Source organism: Chiloscyllium plagiosum, chromosome 26 (genome assembly GCF_004010195.1).
Source record: "Chiloscyllium plagiosum isolate BGI_BamShark_2017 chromosome 26, ASM401019v2, whole genome shotgun sequence".
NCBI lineage: Eukaryota > Metazoa > Chordata > Chondrichthyes > Orectolobiformes > Hemiscylliidae > Chiloscyllium > Chiloscyllium plagiosum.
In genome coordinates, this window is record NC_057735.1 from 3,949,939 (window position 1) to 3,965,336 (window position 15,398).

Here is a 15,398-nt window from a genome sequence, read left to right on the forward strand (position 1 = left end):
CAGCTCTTGTGGAAGCCTGGATGAGCATGCGTTGGCAGGTTGATCAAAGTTTTACCTGCACATCCACCAATATTATTTATTGTATCCGTCGCTCCTGATGCAGTCCCCTCTACATTCGGGAGACTGGACGCTTCCTAGCAGAGCGCTTTAGGGAACATCTCCGGGACACCCGCACCAATCAATCCCACCGCCCTGTGGCCCAACATTTCAACTCCCCCTCCCACTCTGCCGAGGACATACAGGTCCTGGGCCGCCTCCATTGCTGCTCCCTCACCACCTGATGCTCTGGAGGAGGAATGCCTCCTCTTCCGCCTCTGAAAACTTCAACCCCATGGCATCAATGTGGACTTCACCACTTTCCTCCTTTTCCTCTTCCCCCACTTCACCCCAGCTCCAACCTTCCAGCTCAGCACCACCCTCATGACTTGTCCTACCTATCTATCTTTCTTTCCACCTATTCACTGCACCCTCCTCTCTGATCTATTCCCTTCATCCCCACCCCCACTCACCTATTATACTCTATGCTACTTTCTCCCCACCACCACCCCCCTCTCATTTATCTCTCCACTCTGCAGGCACCCTGCCTCTATTCCTAATGAAGGGCTTTTGCCCGAAATGTCGATTTTCCTGCTCCTCGGATGCTGCCTGACCTGCTGTGCTTGTGACCATCTGGTTTCCAGCATCTGCAGTCCTTGTTTTTACCCAGTTGTAAGAGAAGCTAACACAGACCAATTTTTAAACTTTTGGGAGTGTGGACATCAGGACCAGCGATTATTGCGTATCATTAATTGTGCTGGTTTTGTGTCAATTCAGCTCCTGTTGATATCTGGACATGCATGTAGGCCAGTCCTGGTCAGGACAGAGAGCTCCAGCCTTGTGTGACACTAGTTCTTTTTGAGCTGAATCCATATTTTCAGGTTGCCATCTTGGGATTTGAACTCACTTTTTCTGGATTGTCCAGCAACGTAGCCACTGCCATGGTACCTGTTCTGTCCTCATCTAGTGTTTACCTGGGTAGCCCTGAGGTAGTCATTAAGAATGGGGCTCTGGGCTGATTTTTAAACTCCCATCCAAGCCCACAGTGTACCTATTTATCTATACTCTTCTATGCATTCTTGGTACTGTTAGAGAAATCCTCACGCTGTACTTGCCACTGAGGATTATATAAGATGACAGCTATATTGAAAACAATCACAGTTAAAAATCACACAACACCAGGTTATAGTCCAACAGGTTTAATTGGAAGCACACTAGCTTTCGGAGCGACGCTCCTTCATCACCTAATTTTTAACTTTGTGCACCCCAGTCCAATACTGGCACCTTCAATCATGAAAACAATCACAGCAGCGAGTATTATGAAACCGTCACAATTGTTCACTAATAGGAAATCCATTGTCTTTACCTGGATTGGTCTGCATTTCTGGCCAGTCTATATATACTGTTCGAGGAATCCTCCAAGTGTCAGTCAGTGTTGTTAGAGGAATTCTTGCAGCATTAATTTGGCAGGTTGAAGGGATTTGACATGTACAGGTGTGTTTAGAGAGCAGCAAAACCTGGAAATAGATGATGTGTTTTTCTGTGTTAGTTCTGTTAATATGTTCAATCGTCACCTGTCTTTTTCTGAAATATAATATTAACAACCTGTAATATTTTATGTCAGATTTACAGCATCTGTATTTTTCCTGGCATCTCTTCTGAAAGAGTTCATGAATATATTATTCTACTGATTAACTTGCCTTATTTTTCATATCCTAGGGATTAAAGCAGAGAAAGAGGCTCCAGAGAGTCTATTTTATGTTCATCATAAAACTTGTACCTAAAGTTACTACTGTAACTTGAAGGCTGGGATCAGGGCTGTCGTTGATATTTACTAATTTTAGAAATCATATTTCATTAAGAATTGTCTTAAGCAAGGTCTCCTTTTATAAAGTATGATGCACTCAGTTTAATTCTGTTAACATAGCAGCAATGCAGTAGCTGTTTACTTTTTGAATTTTAATTAACATCTGTTAGAACATTGACCCAGGCTGTTGTGTTTTTGTGTCTTTTACTTTTTCACTTTTTTTTTTCTAGTTTTGTACTCTTCTTGCATGTTGGGATTTGCTCTCTGAGGACTCTTTGCATAGAATGTACAGCATGTAAACATGCCATTCGACCCATCCACTCAATCCTGGTGTTTAGTTCCACATGAGCCATCTCCCATCCCTCTTCATCTAAACAGTGTATTTCTCCATTCTTTTCTTCCTCATGTGTGTAATTAGTTTTCCCTGAGATGCATTAACTAACAAATGGAGTTATTTGTCTCTATTACTCCATGTGGTAGCACTTTCCACCACTCAATTCCCTGTTGGATTTATTAGTAACTATGAGCTCCAATTCTATTCTTCCCCACAAGAGGAAACATTTCTCTACGTTTGCCCCATCAAAATTTCTGAAAGTTCTCCGTCAGGTCATCCCTCAACCCTCTCTTTTTGAGAGGAAAGAACTCCAGCCTGCTGGTCTTTGCTCATGCATGTATCTTTTCAGTTCTGATACCATCCTTGAAATTCATTTTGCACCTTCTGCAATGATTCAGTATCCTTTCTATAAAATAGTGCCTCAGCTAACTCAGTGCCTTGTTCCTTGCCACAAATCAGTGTGATCAGTTTGTATTTGAACCCTTGCAAGTTGCAATAATGTGTGTTTGAACCAATTTAATCCACCATAGAGTGCAAGTCAGTATTTCAGTGGGTAGGGAAATTTGGTCCGATTGGATGCGGGTCAGAGTATGTTTTGTGCAACTGGAAAAATATCAATTTCATGATCCCTACCCTGCCTTGTACATATTATATATTACCTGTCACTGTACTCTTTTTAATGGAATGAAAGTCAGCTATGAAGGAACGCGTAATGAGACACCCTACTGCTCACAGGCAGCAGAAGAACACTACTTGGTCAAACACTATCTTGCTAGGTGTTCCTTCAGTTTTTCCCCTCCTAAAGTAAATGTCTATTTATTCCTGACTTTTCAAGGATGTGAAAATAACACTGTCTGTAGGAGGTCGGAAGAAGTGGCCTTTAGAAGCCTCATTTAGTGACTTTAGCCATCTGTGGTAATAAGGCATAAAATAATGGAAGCAGCAGCCTTGAGAGTCAGTGAGGATTTGAGTGTCTCTAATCTTTAACAAATACAGCTGTTTCATTAAGTAGATATGAATGACTGTAACCTTGAAGGATCTATGTTTATTCCAATGTTGTACTGTGTGTGCTCGTCTCTCTCAATTACAGTGTAAGCAGAGAAAGCTAATTGCAGAGCAGAATTTCTGTGTGCATGACTGATCAAGCACTGCACGTCTTTATCCAAAAACAGGCTCAGACAGTGTCCCACCTCTCTGCGCCTTTAGGGGAAAAGGAGCTTATGTGAGAGAGATGTTTTAAATTGCTTTCTTTTTAAGAAAAAATATTTCTTGCATATACATGTGTATACACAATATTGTAAGACTTCTAAGTGTTTCCAGTTGAAATCCCTTTTGTCAAATGATTTCAGCGAATGTGTTTTTTTTTGCTTCTAATCAAATTGGTCGCTGTAAAATTGACATTTCTGTAGTATTACAAATTCCGAGATTGAAGTACATGTTTCTCCTATGAAAGGACTCTTGAGGGAGAACTAGTATTTTGGAAAATAAGTTCCAAAATTGCCTCACTCGGGTGCTGTATTTTCTTTTTGCACAATTGTGCCTAATTAACCAAATCTGAGTTTTCTTTGGCTTCCGTTCACAAGAAAATGGCATAATACAGTCAAAGCCACAAGCACTGGAGAGCAGGTGAGGAGTCAGACCAGAGGTCAGGCATTCAGGAGAGCTTTCCCACAACAACTTAATGTCCGCCAGTGATCCTTGCTCTGTAAAACAGACTGAAGGGGGATTAGCCAGGATTAGTGTCAGTATTAGCCACCAGAGTGTAGGTCTTAATGCTCCAAGGGAACCTACTGAGGCAGTAAATCTACTTTATCTAAAGGGGATCTAAGAAACCTTGAGTGCATTCCTTCAGAAAATGAATCTGAAAACTTCTCAGTGTGAAAAACGGATTAGTAAATAATCCTATCGTTTGTGACATTTCCCAAAACAAGACGTATGGCTCAGAGCTGAAGTATCTGTTCCCCCTTGCCTCCCCCATTCCCTGGAGCAACTATTTGACAAATGTGTGTTCAGGTGAGCATCCCTCTAACTCAGCTGCATCTCTACCATGTTTGGAGTTGGTATCAAGAAACTTTGCAAATTGAAACAGCTAATTATCGGAATTAAGCCTGAAATGTGGTGCTTTGTTGTGCCATCCTGTGCAACTAATATCCTTTTATGGGAATGAAAGGCTTCTTGAAAGGATCAGGGTAGAATTTTATTCTTAAAATAAGTTAGTTATATGATGAGCAGTGGAATTACTCCCAAAACTTCTCTGTCTTTCTCCCCCCCCCCCCCCTTCTAAAACCAACCTCTGACCACCAATCCCAATGCCTTCCAACATAAGGAGAATCAGGAGAACAGGATTGAGCGACATTGCACATTGAGTCTGCTGTGTCGGTCAGGACTATACCTCAGTCCTCAACTCTGGAAATCCTCCCCTGCTCTCTATTTCCTTTTAGAATCTACCTTTTGGCAAAATGTTTGTTTAACTGACCCAGCATTTCATCATGTGATTTGAACTTTACATTGACTCAATTTCAATGTTGACCATTCCTTGTATAGCACCTTTTAATATAGTTGAAGTTGCACCCTTAATTTGGTTCATCATCCCAAGTAAGTTGATGAAGCATGACCAAATACCATTAACACCAATAATCCAGAGAACGCTAGTTCAATTTGCTACTGTATTAGGCTCCATGGCAGTGCAAGAATTTGAATTTGGTTTAAAAATAATTAAATGATACGTGCAATAAAAAACTGGTCTCTTAAATAGAGTCTGTTGAATTGCTACAGAAGCTCTCTAATGTCCATTAGAGATTGAAGCCTGGTGTCCTTACCTGGTCTGCCCTGCAGGTGGACTCTAAACCAGTGTGAAAACTGCTCCAAAGAATAACATGATGTAAGGAGCAGGCCCAGAGAAGATCATCTTGGGGCAACTCTGGGTGTGCAATAAATCCCAGCCTTGCTGATGTTACCCTATCCTGAGTACAACTGGGCAAAAAAAAAACCCTTTCATCTCTATAATGATTTGGAACTTGTAGGTAGTCAATAGTTCTTCACAGTTGATGTTTCCAGCATTGCACATCACTGTTAAAATTTGTCTGTGATTGGTGTTCTTATTGTGGAAGAATTTTGTTGACCCTGCTTTGCCAGTTTCTTCTGAGAGTTTGGGTACCAATTGCCCTTCAGGCTCTTTGTGTTCCTTTGGTTTGGAAATATGTGAATTTGCTAAGGGTTCAATTTGTTCCTCATTTCTGACGTTGTTGTGTGAAATCTGCAAAAGGCAAGGTAGGCCAGATTGGGAATGTGTTGATGTATGGATTGTTCATGACCTGGTGATGTAAAAAGAGACTTGACAGAAGCTTTCAAAATTATGGAAGGGTTTGATTGGGTGGGTTTGATTGGGTGAAGAAGCATTTCATTGGATGCATTAAAGGAGAAGCTTGGTGCAGTTTGGAGGATGCCTGTCAAAAAAGACAAAGGCTCTTTGGGACTATAAATCAATAGTATATTGTGATTAGGTTGACTGACCTTGTTCTGTACTGTACTTTCTTTGTAAATGTAATCCAGTAATGAGCTGTAGGATATTGAATTGCAGACCAGGCTTGAAGGGGTAAATGGCTGCCTTCTGCTCCGATTTTCGAAATTTTGCTGCCTTCATAGAAATAATCTTAATCACTACTGTCCTCCCTACCTCAAACCATTGGTGGTTTTGAAGGAAGCATTGTATCAGAGAGTGCTGCAGGTATCATAACTTTAATAGTGGCCTCCAAACTAATGATGTCATGGTATCTTTGGAGTTTGCCTTCTGCATGGACCCCTTTTTAATAAGACAGTTGCTGGTGTGGATTTGACATCAGGCCTGTGTTTGCCCATTGGTATTCCTGCACAGCTGAAATCTTTCAGCAACTTCCAAATTGCAGTTGGTGAGAGGGTCGTTCTTTTCACAGACCCTACACTCTGAGGGTGGTTCAGTGGTTAGCACTGCTGCCTCACAGCACCAGGGTCCCAGGTTCAATTCCAGCCTCGGGCAACTGTCTGTGTGGAGTTTGCACATTCTCCCCGTGTCTGTGTGGGTTTTCTCCGGGTGCTCCGGTTTCCTCCCGCAGTCCAAAGATGTGCAGGTCAGGTGAATCGGCCATACTAAATTGCCCATAGGTTAGGTGCGTTAGTCAGAGGGGAAAAGGGTCTGGGTGGGTGACTCTTTGGAGGGTCAGTGTAGACTTGCTGGGCTGAAGGGCCTGTTTCCACACTGTAGGGAATCTAATCTAATCTAATCAATGCGAGCCACAATGCATTTTAATTGATAACTGAATACTGAGTTGCCTAATGCCGTTTTTACGGGACCTTGAGATCTTGTTTGGATAATTGATGTTTGGATAATCAAGGTTGTACTGTGCAGCAGCAACATAATATTAACAATTGCTCAGTTGTCAGAAGGCTGTGGATTCAAGCCACAGTCTTGAGGACATAATCTGGCCTGACACTTGAGAGCAGCACTGCGGGAGTTGTGCACTCAGAGGTACCATCCTTCCAATTCTCCCATGGCACTGCTATTGAAAGAAGAGCTGGAGAGTTCTCCTAATGTCCTGGTCAACTTTTAATCCTTTACTGATAGCAGTAAAAGAAATTATTTTCTCATTTATCTTGGTGAAACACTTCTGCAACTGTTAGCTTGTGTGTTTCCTAAATTACAACTGAGGCAAGAGTTCAAGCGTGGCTCATTTATTGTGAAGTGATTTGGGGCTTGCAAAGTATTCTCTAAATGCATGTTTACTGTCTCAATCCTCCTGGTTTGACCTACAGTATTTCTTCTGTACCTCCTTTGAAATTGTCGCTTTGCAGAACCTCTGCAGCATGTTAAAAGGAAGTTTGTATTGTTTCACTTACAAAAATAAAGAACGCCCAGATCAATAACCTTTTTTTTCTCTTCACTGAAGCTGACTAATAATCTGTTCATGTTGCAGATTTGAAACTTTGTCAGTTTTATTATTCCGTTTAGATTATTGTAACAGTTTTGGGACAGAGAGTATAATTTTCTGGGCTCCTTCCTATCAGAAAGATGTTGTGAAACTTGAAAGGGTTCAGAAAAGATTTACAAGGATGTTGCCAGGGTTGGAGAATTTGAACTATAGGGAGAGGTTGAACAGCCTGGGACTGTTTTCCCTGGAGAGTTGGAGGCTGAGGGTTGATCTTAGGTTTGTAAGATCATGAGGGGCGTGGTGGGGGCGTCCAGAATTAGAGAGCAGAGGTTTAGGGTGAGAGGGGAAAGATATTTTCTAATTAGAATTAGAGACCTAAGGGGCATCTTTTTTACACAGAGGATGGTACGTGTATGGAATGAGCTGCCAGAGGAAGTGGTGGAGACTAGTACAATTGTATAATTTAAGAGGCATCTGGATAAGTATATGAATAGGAAGGGTTTAGAGGGATATGGGCTGGGTGCTGGCAGGTGGGACTCGATTGGGTCGGGATATTTGGTCGGCACGACAAGTTGGAGTGAAGAGTCTGTTTCCGTGCTGTACATCTCTATGACTCTGAATCAGATTTTGTGATGACATTTGATGGTATCAACAAGGAGAAGTTATCTTCAACTTGTAGAATTATTGATAACGTGGGAGTCAAATTAAAATGTTTCCTGAGAGTATAGAATTGAGGTCAGAAAAATGTTGTGTATATTCTACAAGTTTAGAACCTTTCTTGACAAAGGGAGTTCGAGATGGAGAGATTACCGCAAAAAGAAAAATCTGTCTGACATTCTGATACAGACTTGGCCAACAGAAGGATCGCATCGGAGCATTCAATGTTTAACTGCAAAAATTAAATTGCTGGTACATTACTGTCATTTAAAGCACAGTAAGGATATTTATAGTGTTTGCGGTGATTTAGATGGTAGTACTCTCATCTCTAAGCCTTCAGTTTCTGATCAAGTGGGCCGAAGAATGGCAGATGGAGATTAATTCTGATAAATGCAAAATGCTACATTTTGGTAAGACGAACCAGGGACAAGACTTAAACAGTTAATGGTAGTGCCCCTGAGTGTGTTGTCGAGCCACAAGATTTTAGGGCTGCAGATATGTAGTTCCTTGGAAGCAGCATCACAGGCAGCAAAATGGTGAAGAAAGCATTTAGTACGTTTGACTTCATCAGTCAGAGCATTGAGTACAGGAGTTGGGACATGTTCTAGGAGTAGACGACATTTGGAGTACTGTGTACAATTCTGGTCGCTCTGCTATAGAAAGGATGTTATTAAACTGGAAAGGGTACACAGAAGATTTACAAGGATGTGACCAAGACAGGAGTGTGTAAGTTATAATGCGAGACTGGATAGGCTGGGACATTTTTCCCTGGATCATAGGTGGCTGAGGAGTGACCTTGTAGAGGCTTGTAAAATCATGAGGGACACAGATAAGGTAAATAGCCAAAATCTTTTTCCCAGGAGGGGGAGTCCAAATCTAGAGGGCATAGGTTTCAGGTGAGAGGGAGCATGTTTAAAAAGGACCTGAGTGACAACCTTTTCACACAGAAGGTGGTGCATATAACAGGCAGCTGAAGGAAGTGATAGCAGTGAGTACAATTACAGCATTTAAAAGGTATTTGGGCTGGTACATGGATAGGAAACATTTAGAGAGATATAGGCCAAATGCACGCAAATGGGACTAGATCAAGAAACTTGGCCGAGTTGGACCAAAGGGTCTGTTTCTGTGCTGTACGACTCTGATTCAAGGCTCCCTCCAGGACCGAAATCAAGGCTAATGCTCCCTGTGCTGTATTGAGGGAGTTCTGCACAGTCTGAAGGGTCATTTATCAAATGGCAGAACCACCATGTGCCTCTGCAATGGATACAAAAGATTCCTTAGCACTGTTTTCAAGAGCAGAGGAATTATCATGAGAGTGCTAGACAATTGTTATCCCTCTTAGCTTAAAAATGTGTTGCTGGAAAAGCGCAGCAGGTCAGGCCCTCCTCATTCCTGAAGAATGGCTTATGTCCGAAACATCGATTCTCCTGCCCCTTTGATGCTGCTTGGCCTGCTGCGCTTTTCCAGCAACACATTTTTAAGCTCTGATCTCCAGCATCTGTAGTCCTCACTTTCTTCTAGTTGATTTTAACCTACTGCGAATCCTCTTGCAAGGATGCCTTCCTTGCCTTGAAGAAGCTCTCCTCCTCCCTCTACAAGGATCTCAGCGAGTCTCTCTCTCACTGCACCCCCCAGGTCAAAAACACACCCTCCTCATTCCTGAAGAAGGGCTTTTGCCCGAAACGTCGATTCTCCTGCTCCTTTGATGCTGCCTGACCTGCTGCACTTTTCCAGCAACACATTTTTAAGCTCTGATCTCCAGCATCTGCAGTCCTCACTTTCTCCTAATTGTTATCCCTCAGCAACTTCATAAATACAGATTACCTGATCATTGTCAGATTGGGAGCTTGCTGTGCACAAATTGACTGTTGTTTCTGACATTACAACAGTGACTGCACTTTTTGAAAGTATTGGTTGTAAAGAATTGAGATATCTAAAGTTGTGAAAAGTGCAGTGTAAATGCAAGCTTTTTTAAATACATGTACTTGCATATATATATATATCGTACCCTCAACACATTGCACTACTCTGCATTCCCACATGTATATAATTTGTAAAGTTTATAAGCCTTGAGGTCTTCGCTCCAGTATGGAAATTGGCAACGCATTTGCAATCTCTTAAATATTTAGGTTTGGGATCGTTGCCCATACCTTGTTACCTGTTTTTTAACTTGTATCCAAAGGTTATAGGATTAGTCAAATGTAGATCCACTGTCTTAAATTTCTATCACAAAAGAACTACAACTTAATAATTACTTGTGAACAAGAAAATCTGTGGATTGTGCAGCGAAAATCAAGTTTGCAGGGCTATATAGCTCTTCTTGTTGGTGCTGTGTTGTTTCATGAGGTCAGAGACATTATTGTGAAAATTACCAGTTCTAGCTGGCATCCCAGAGCACCTTTGGAGGGAAGAGCAAGAGCTTCTAAAACAAGCTAAGCAGGAGAAATGGGATAGATCGAAGAATACAAGAGGAGGGGAGGAATAATGGGTCATGAATGGGAGAGGTCCAAAGGCAAAAGGGTGAGAGTTTCGCAACTACAGAATTGATTTCGTATTGCACGACATTTCTGATCATATAATAAATAACTAATTTGTGTGCAAGTTGGTCATTGCACATAGGCATGGTGTGAGAAATTAGAAAAAGTAAACTTTTAACCTTAATGCTCTTTGACACCTGAAATTACGCTTCTTCCTGTTTGAAAAAAAATTCTGCTGTCCCCAAATTTGTAAAATCTGTTGTACTCATTTATATTATCTATCTTTTGTTCTTCTTAACAACTAATCAGTTTTTAAAAATCTTTTCCCATTTTTTTTTCCTTCAGTATTTACTAGAAATGAAAAGTTTAATTTTACCACCAGAACACATTCTGAAGCGGGGAGACAGTGAAGCAATAGCATATGCTTTCTTTCACCTTCAACACTGGAAGAGGGTAGAGGGGGCCCTTAACCTATTGCACTGTACGTGGGAAGGCAGTAAGTATCCTTTTGCTGTTCATGTCAAAGCTCACTAACCTAATTCAAAGTGATTTTCGAGTGATCTTGTTTAATTGGATGGTCTGAACACTCTGAGTCTCATGCTGTTTTTATAATGAAGATTAACAAGAATGTGAAGGGTTTCCCTGAGTTTTAGATCTCGAGCTGATGTGATTATTTCCTAGCATGTGATTCTTTATTGGGAGATTTGTTGAGAATAATCTTGGATCAAGGCTTCCGAGACCTTTATTTGGCCTAAAAGAAAGTATTGAGCAGCATTTTACTTTTCACACTGCTCTTGTTGGTTGTTTACATTTTAATGGCAATATTTATGAGGTTGCAGTTGATCTGAGGATTTGTATATGCTGTCTTTGAGCTAGGAATAAAAGCATAGATAAAATCAACATAGAGTCTTCATAGAAATGTTTGGCCAATTATGCTTTTGCCAGTGGTCATTCCATGTTGAACGTTACTAATTTCAGCCCTGCTTTCCGTGTTGTACTCTCAATCTCTAGTTTGCAAATCTAGTAGAATAACCATTAACCTACTGTTACCCAGAAGGTGATAGAATTGTCAAATACACTGGGAAATACATTGAGATCCCACCCTGTCATTTAGCTGCTTCAAGAAGTACAAATAATATCCAGCGAAGTCTTTGCTAGGATTTGGGAGAGGAGCGGGTGAGGAATGTGTGAACCTCTTGTCCAGTGATTCTTGGTAATAAATCTTGGTTATAAGGATGAATGTATGGGTATTGTAATGTATTAGTTACATGACTGAATTAATAGGACTAATAATCTGGATGTTTTGAGTTCAAAACCTATTCCAGTCTGAGAATTTCAATTTTATTTATTTTCCATGCACAGGGTTTGATATGGTAAAAGTGACTGTGATTGATGTAAGACCCACATATATATATGATAACCAAGCTGTCTTCCTTAGTTAGACTTGCCTATATATGAATGTCGTTCGAAATTAGTGTGGTTGACACTTTGCTATCTGAAATTTTTAGAGTACATGCATAGGACCAGGATTTAAAAAGAAAGAACTCGAATTTATACAATGATTTTGGGCCTCAGCAGACTTTACAACAAATGAAGTAATTCAGAATTGCAGTGAAACATGTCCACTAATTTGCACACCAAAAGGTCCAAATGACAATAATGAGCAGATTAAACTGTTTCAGAGATGTTAATTTTAACAAAACTACTGGCTGGCGCAACTTCCCTGCTTTTTTTCTTTTTGAATAGCATGAATCATTGGAGGTGAAATTGGACGTCACACTACGTGTTTTCTCAGCCTGTGACGACTTATGTCATCAGATAGGAAGTGAATTTCAACAGAATCCTACTTTACTCAATGTTGAATGAACCCTCTTTTTAAGTGTGATCTGATGGCATTAGCAGGATGAAAAAACTGTGACAATACAATACTTAAAAGCTGGGTTCACAATCTCTCCAATTACTTAGCTCTCCCCTTTCTTCATTGCAAATAAATCATCGTAAACCAGTGTTGGTCATTCGGTCCCATCAGCACCTCAACATTCTTTTACCACTCTTCTTCACATAAACACACTCTGTTTCCTTCCTGTACACAAAGCCCAAGGGCACTGTAAACATGGGCCTCAGAAATTTGATTAAAGGCAGTTTCAGCTGGCTGGGTGATGGGAGGGTGCATAATTGTGTCTTGGAGGATGGTGAGTTGTTTTAGAATGCGAATTTCATTGCCGTTTATTCTCAATCTTAATGACTGGTAATCAGGCGCTGTAAAAGCTGGAGGGATTTCTTTAGGATAGATTAGGTTTATTGGGTGGTATTTAGTACATGCTACAGATGCATTTTGTCTGATGTGCATTTGTTGCCATTTTGTTATAATCGCATGTATTGACTGAAATAAATTTATGTTCAGTGAATAAATTAGAAAGGTGTGTTTTGCATTCTGATTGATCTAAAACATAACCAAGCAATTGAGTCCAGATTTTTCCTCTACTGAGAAACCACTAAATACTTGCTCAGAGTAAAACCTGTTTCCATAAATATCGGTCATTGTAATCTGCAGATGATGCATTAGCTGGGTTTTATTTGGGATACAGAGACTTGGAAATTTAAAACAATTTCTTCAGTTTCTTTACAGTATATTCTGAACAGTGCAAAGTAGACTCTTAACAGATGTACAGAGAAAAGAAAGATAACTGAAAATATGCAGCAAGTCAACCTGAAAGAAGAAGAAACTATTTTGACTGAGGAAACCTTTCTGTTTAATTTGTGTTCAACATTGGCTCCTTTTATCCAAGTGCCTCAAACTTCTTGACCTTATTTTTAAAGCCCTCCAAGGTTTTGCCCTCCTCCAACCCACATAACCCCCCTCCCAACGTTTCCATTATTGGTAAGGAGTGTGTTCCAGGACTTGGGATTGATATCAGGTTCCCAGTGTGGACTGTGTGAGATTTTGAAGGGCATCTCGCCAGTGGCAGTATTCGCTTGTGTCTGCTGAGATTGTAGGATTGGAAGTCGCTAGTTGCATCTGGTTGTAGAACTGCTTAAGTTAATGTGTGAAAGGGGAGAAGTTTATGCTTACTCTGCACAGTTTGTACCCATTAGTTCAATTGTTCTGTTTATTAAGTGAGATCATTAGTGCTAGGGGTTTGTGTGCTTTTCCAATGTGGCACCTCAAACATTCCCAAGCAAGAACAGCTCGTGTTAACACCTGTCTGATGGAATTCAGAGAGGGTGGGGGAGGGGGGGGCATTCTTTGGCTATATCATTTGACTAAATTACATGGGTAATGTTAAATAAACTCATCATTTGACAAGAAGAGGATAGGTTCTTCTGCCCTGGCTAAAACCATTCCTCAACAAATGTCCCCTAATAAACCAGATTGTGGGATCTTGCTGTTTGGAAAATAACAACTTTGGAAGTAAGGTCATTGTTATGATGGTTTCTGTTGATGGGCCTACCTTGAATGAGCTGCCGAATGGTCCTTTAGGTATGAAGTAAAGGAAGCAGCTGAGGTCTGGGCAGTATATACATAGGTCACATAAAATTGGAGTAGACATAGAGAAGCTGCAAAACAATTTCGGGCAATGATAAAATTAACAAGACTTATAATTGATTTTAACGTTGAGTTGAGATCCTGGAGAGTGTTGCCAAACAAAGTGACCTTGGGGTGCAGGTTCATAGTTCCTTGCAAGTGTAGTTGCAAGTAGACAGGAAGGTGAAGAAGGCATTTGGTACGCTTGCCTTTATTGGTCAGTGCATTTAACTTTTGGCATTGAGAGGTCATAGCACAGCTATACAGGACATTGGTTAGGCTACTTTTGGAATACTGTGTTCTGTTCTGGTCTCCCTACTATAGGAAAGATGTGAAACTTGGAGGGGTTCAGAAAAGATTTACAAGGATGTTGCCAGGGTTGGAGCGTTTGAGCCATAGGGGGAGGCTGAACAGGCTGGGGCTATTTTCTCTGGAGCATCAGAAGCTGAGGGGTGACTTCATAGAAGTTTATAAAATCATGAGGGGCATGGATAGGGTGAATGGACAAGGTTTTTTTTGTAGGGTAGGGAAATCTAAAACTAGAGGGTTTAAGAGGAGTGGGAAAAGATTTAAAAGGGACCAAAGGGGCAACTTTTTCACATAGAGGGTGGTGCGTACATGGAAGAACTGCCAAGGGAGGTACAGTTACAATATTTAAAATGCATCTGGATGGATGGATGAATGAGAAGGGTTTAGAGGGATATGGTCCAAATGCTAGCAAATGGGACTAGATTAATTTAGGATACCTGATCGGCATGGATACCACAAAAGGTCTATGTCCATACTATACATCTCTATGACTGTCCAATTTCATCCGGTTATGTAGATGCTATTCCTTCAGCACCTCAGACATATGTAGCACTTACAAAGCTTACATTGTCTGACGGTCAGTTATTTAAAGCGAGAACCATTTATTTTGTTATAATTGCTAGTACGTAGGATCTCACATAGAGAGAACCATTCACTGTGGAGACCTCTGCATTGCTGGAACATCTGTGGTTTATTACAGTGAATACCGTGTATCTTATCTGTGTTACTGTTCTCCTTTCAGCTTTTCGAATGATCCCCTATCCCTTGGAGAAAGGTCATCTTTTCTATCCATATCCCAGCTGCACAGAAACAGCAGATCGAGAGTTACTACCATGTATGTTCCATGATCTAATCTTTTATACCTTGATGACAAATGTTTCTTTTCTATTCCGTTAAATTAAACCTTGAATAAAGTTTGTAAAAAGTAACTGACATGCTTTCGTAGAAGGTGTTATGTTTCTACTCCACCTGCTGTTACCTCCGCTTCTGCCCTTCATGCTTGTATAATCTCAAGGCTCAATTTATCAAATATTCCCCAGCTACTTCCACCTCTGCAAGCTGCTACTCATCCAGAATGCTCCAAACTTTTTTTTTCTCATCTCTGAAATGCCCAACTGTCCTATCACTCATCCCTCCCACTGCCACATGTGCAGAATGTGTATGTAATCCTGGTCAGTGCTTCCAGTGTGATACTGAGTGAATGCTACACTGTTGAAGGTGCTAGCTTTTAAATTAAATGTTGAAGACTTTTTTTTCTTTCTTTCTTTCCCCCTTTCTCTCGCTTTCTTTCTTTCTTTCTTTCTTTCCTTTCTTTCTTTCTTTCTTTCTTTCTCTCTCTTCTTTCTTT

At 40.7% G+C, this 15,398-nt stretch overlaps 2 protein-coding genes across 7 annotated transcripts in view; one reads left to right on the forward strand and one right to left on the reverse strand.

The window, feature by feature from the left end:
- LOC122563035 (suppressor of tumorigenicity 7 protein homolog) overlaps nt 1-15,398 on the forward strand; it is a 165,550-nt gene that overhangs the window by 129,372 nt on the left and 20,780 nt on the right. For 5 of the 6 annotated variants that reach the window (XM_043716366.1, XM_043716362.1, XM_043716363.1 and 2 more), the window contains 2 exons: nt 10,561-10,711; nt 14,793-14,885. In XM_043716366.1, the coding sequence (XP_043572301.1) occupies nt 10,561-10,711; nt 14,793-14,885 (244 nt within the window). Of the gene's footprint in view, nt 1-10,560; nt 10,712-14,792; nt 14,886-15,398 lie in introns of those variants that run through there. The other variant, XM_043716367.1, reaches the window with a different exon arrangement.
- Nucleotides 1,474-15,398, reverse strand: part of wnt2bb (wingless-type MMTV integration site family, member 2Bb) — a 143,490-nt gene continuing 129,565 nt past the window's right edge. Inside the window, exon 6 of the mRNA XM_043716369.1 lies at nt 1,474-1,553. Coding sequence (XP_043572304.1) covers nt 1,537-1,553 — 17 coding nt within the window. The 3' untranslated portion in view covers nt 1,474-1,536. The remainder of the gene's footprint in view (nt 1,554-15,398) is intronic.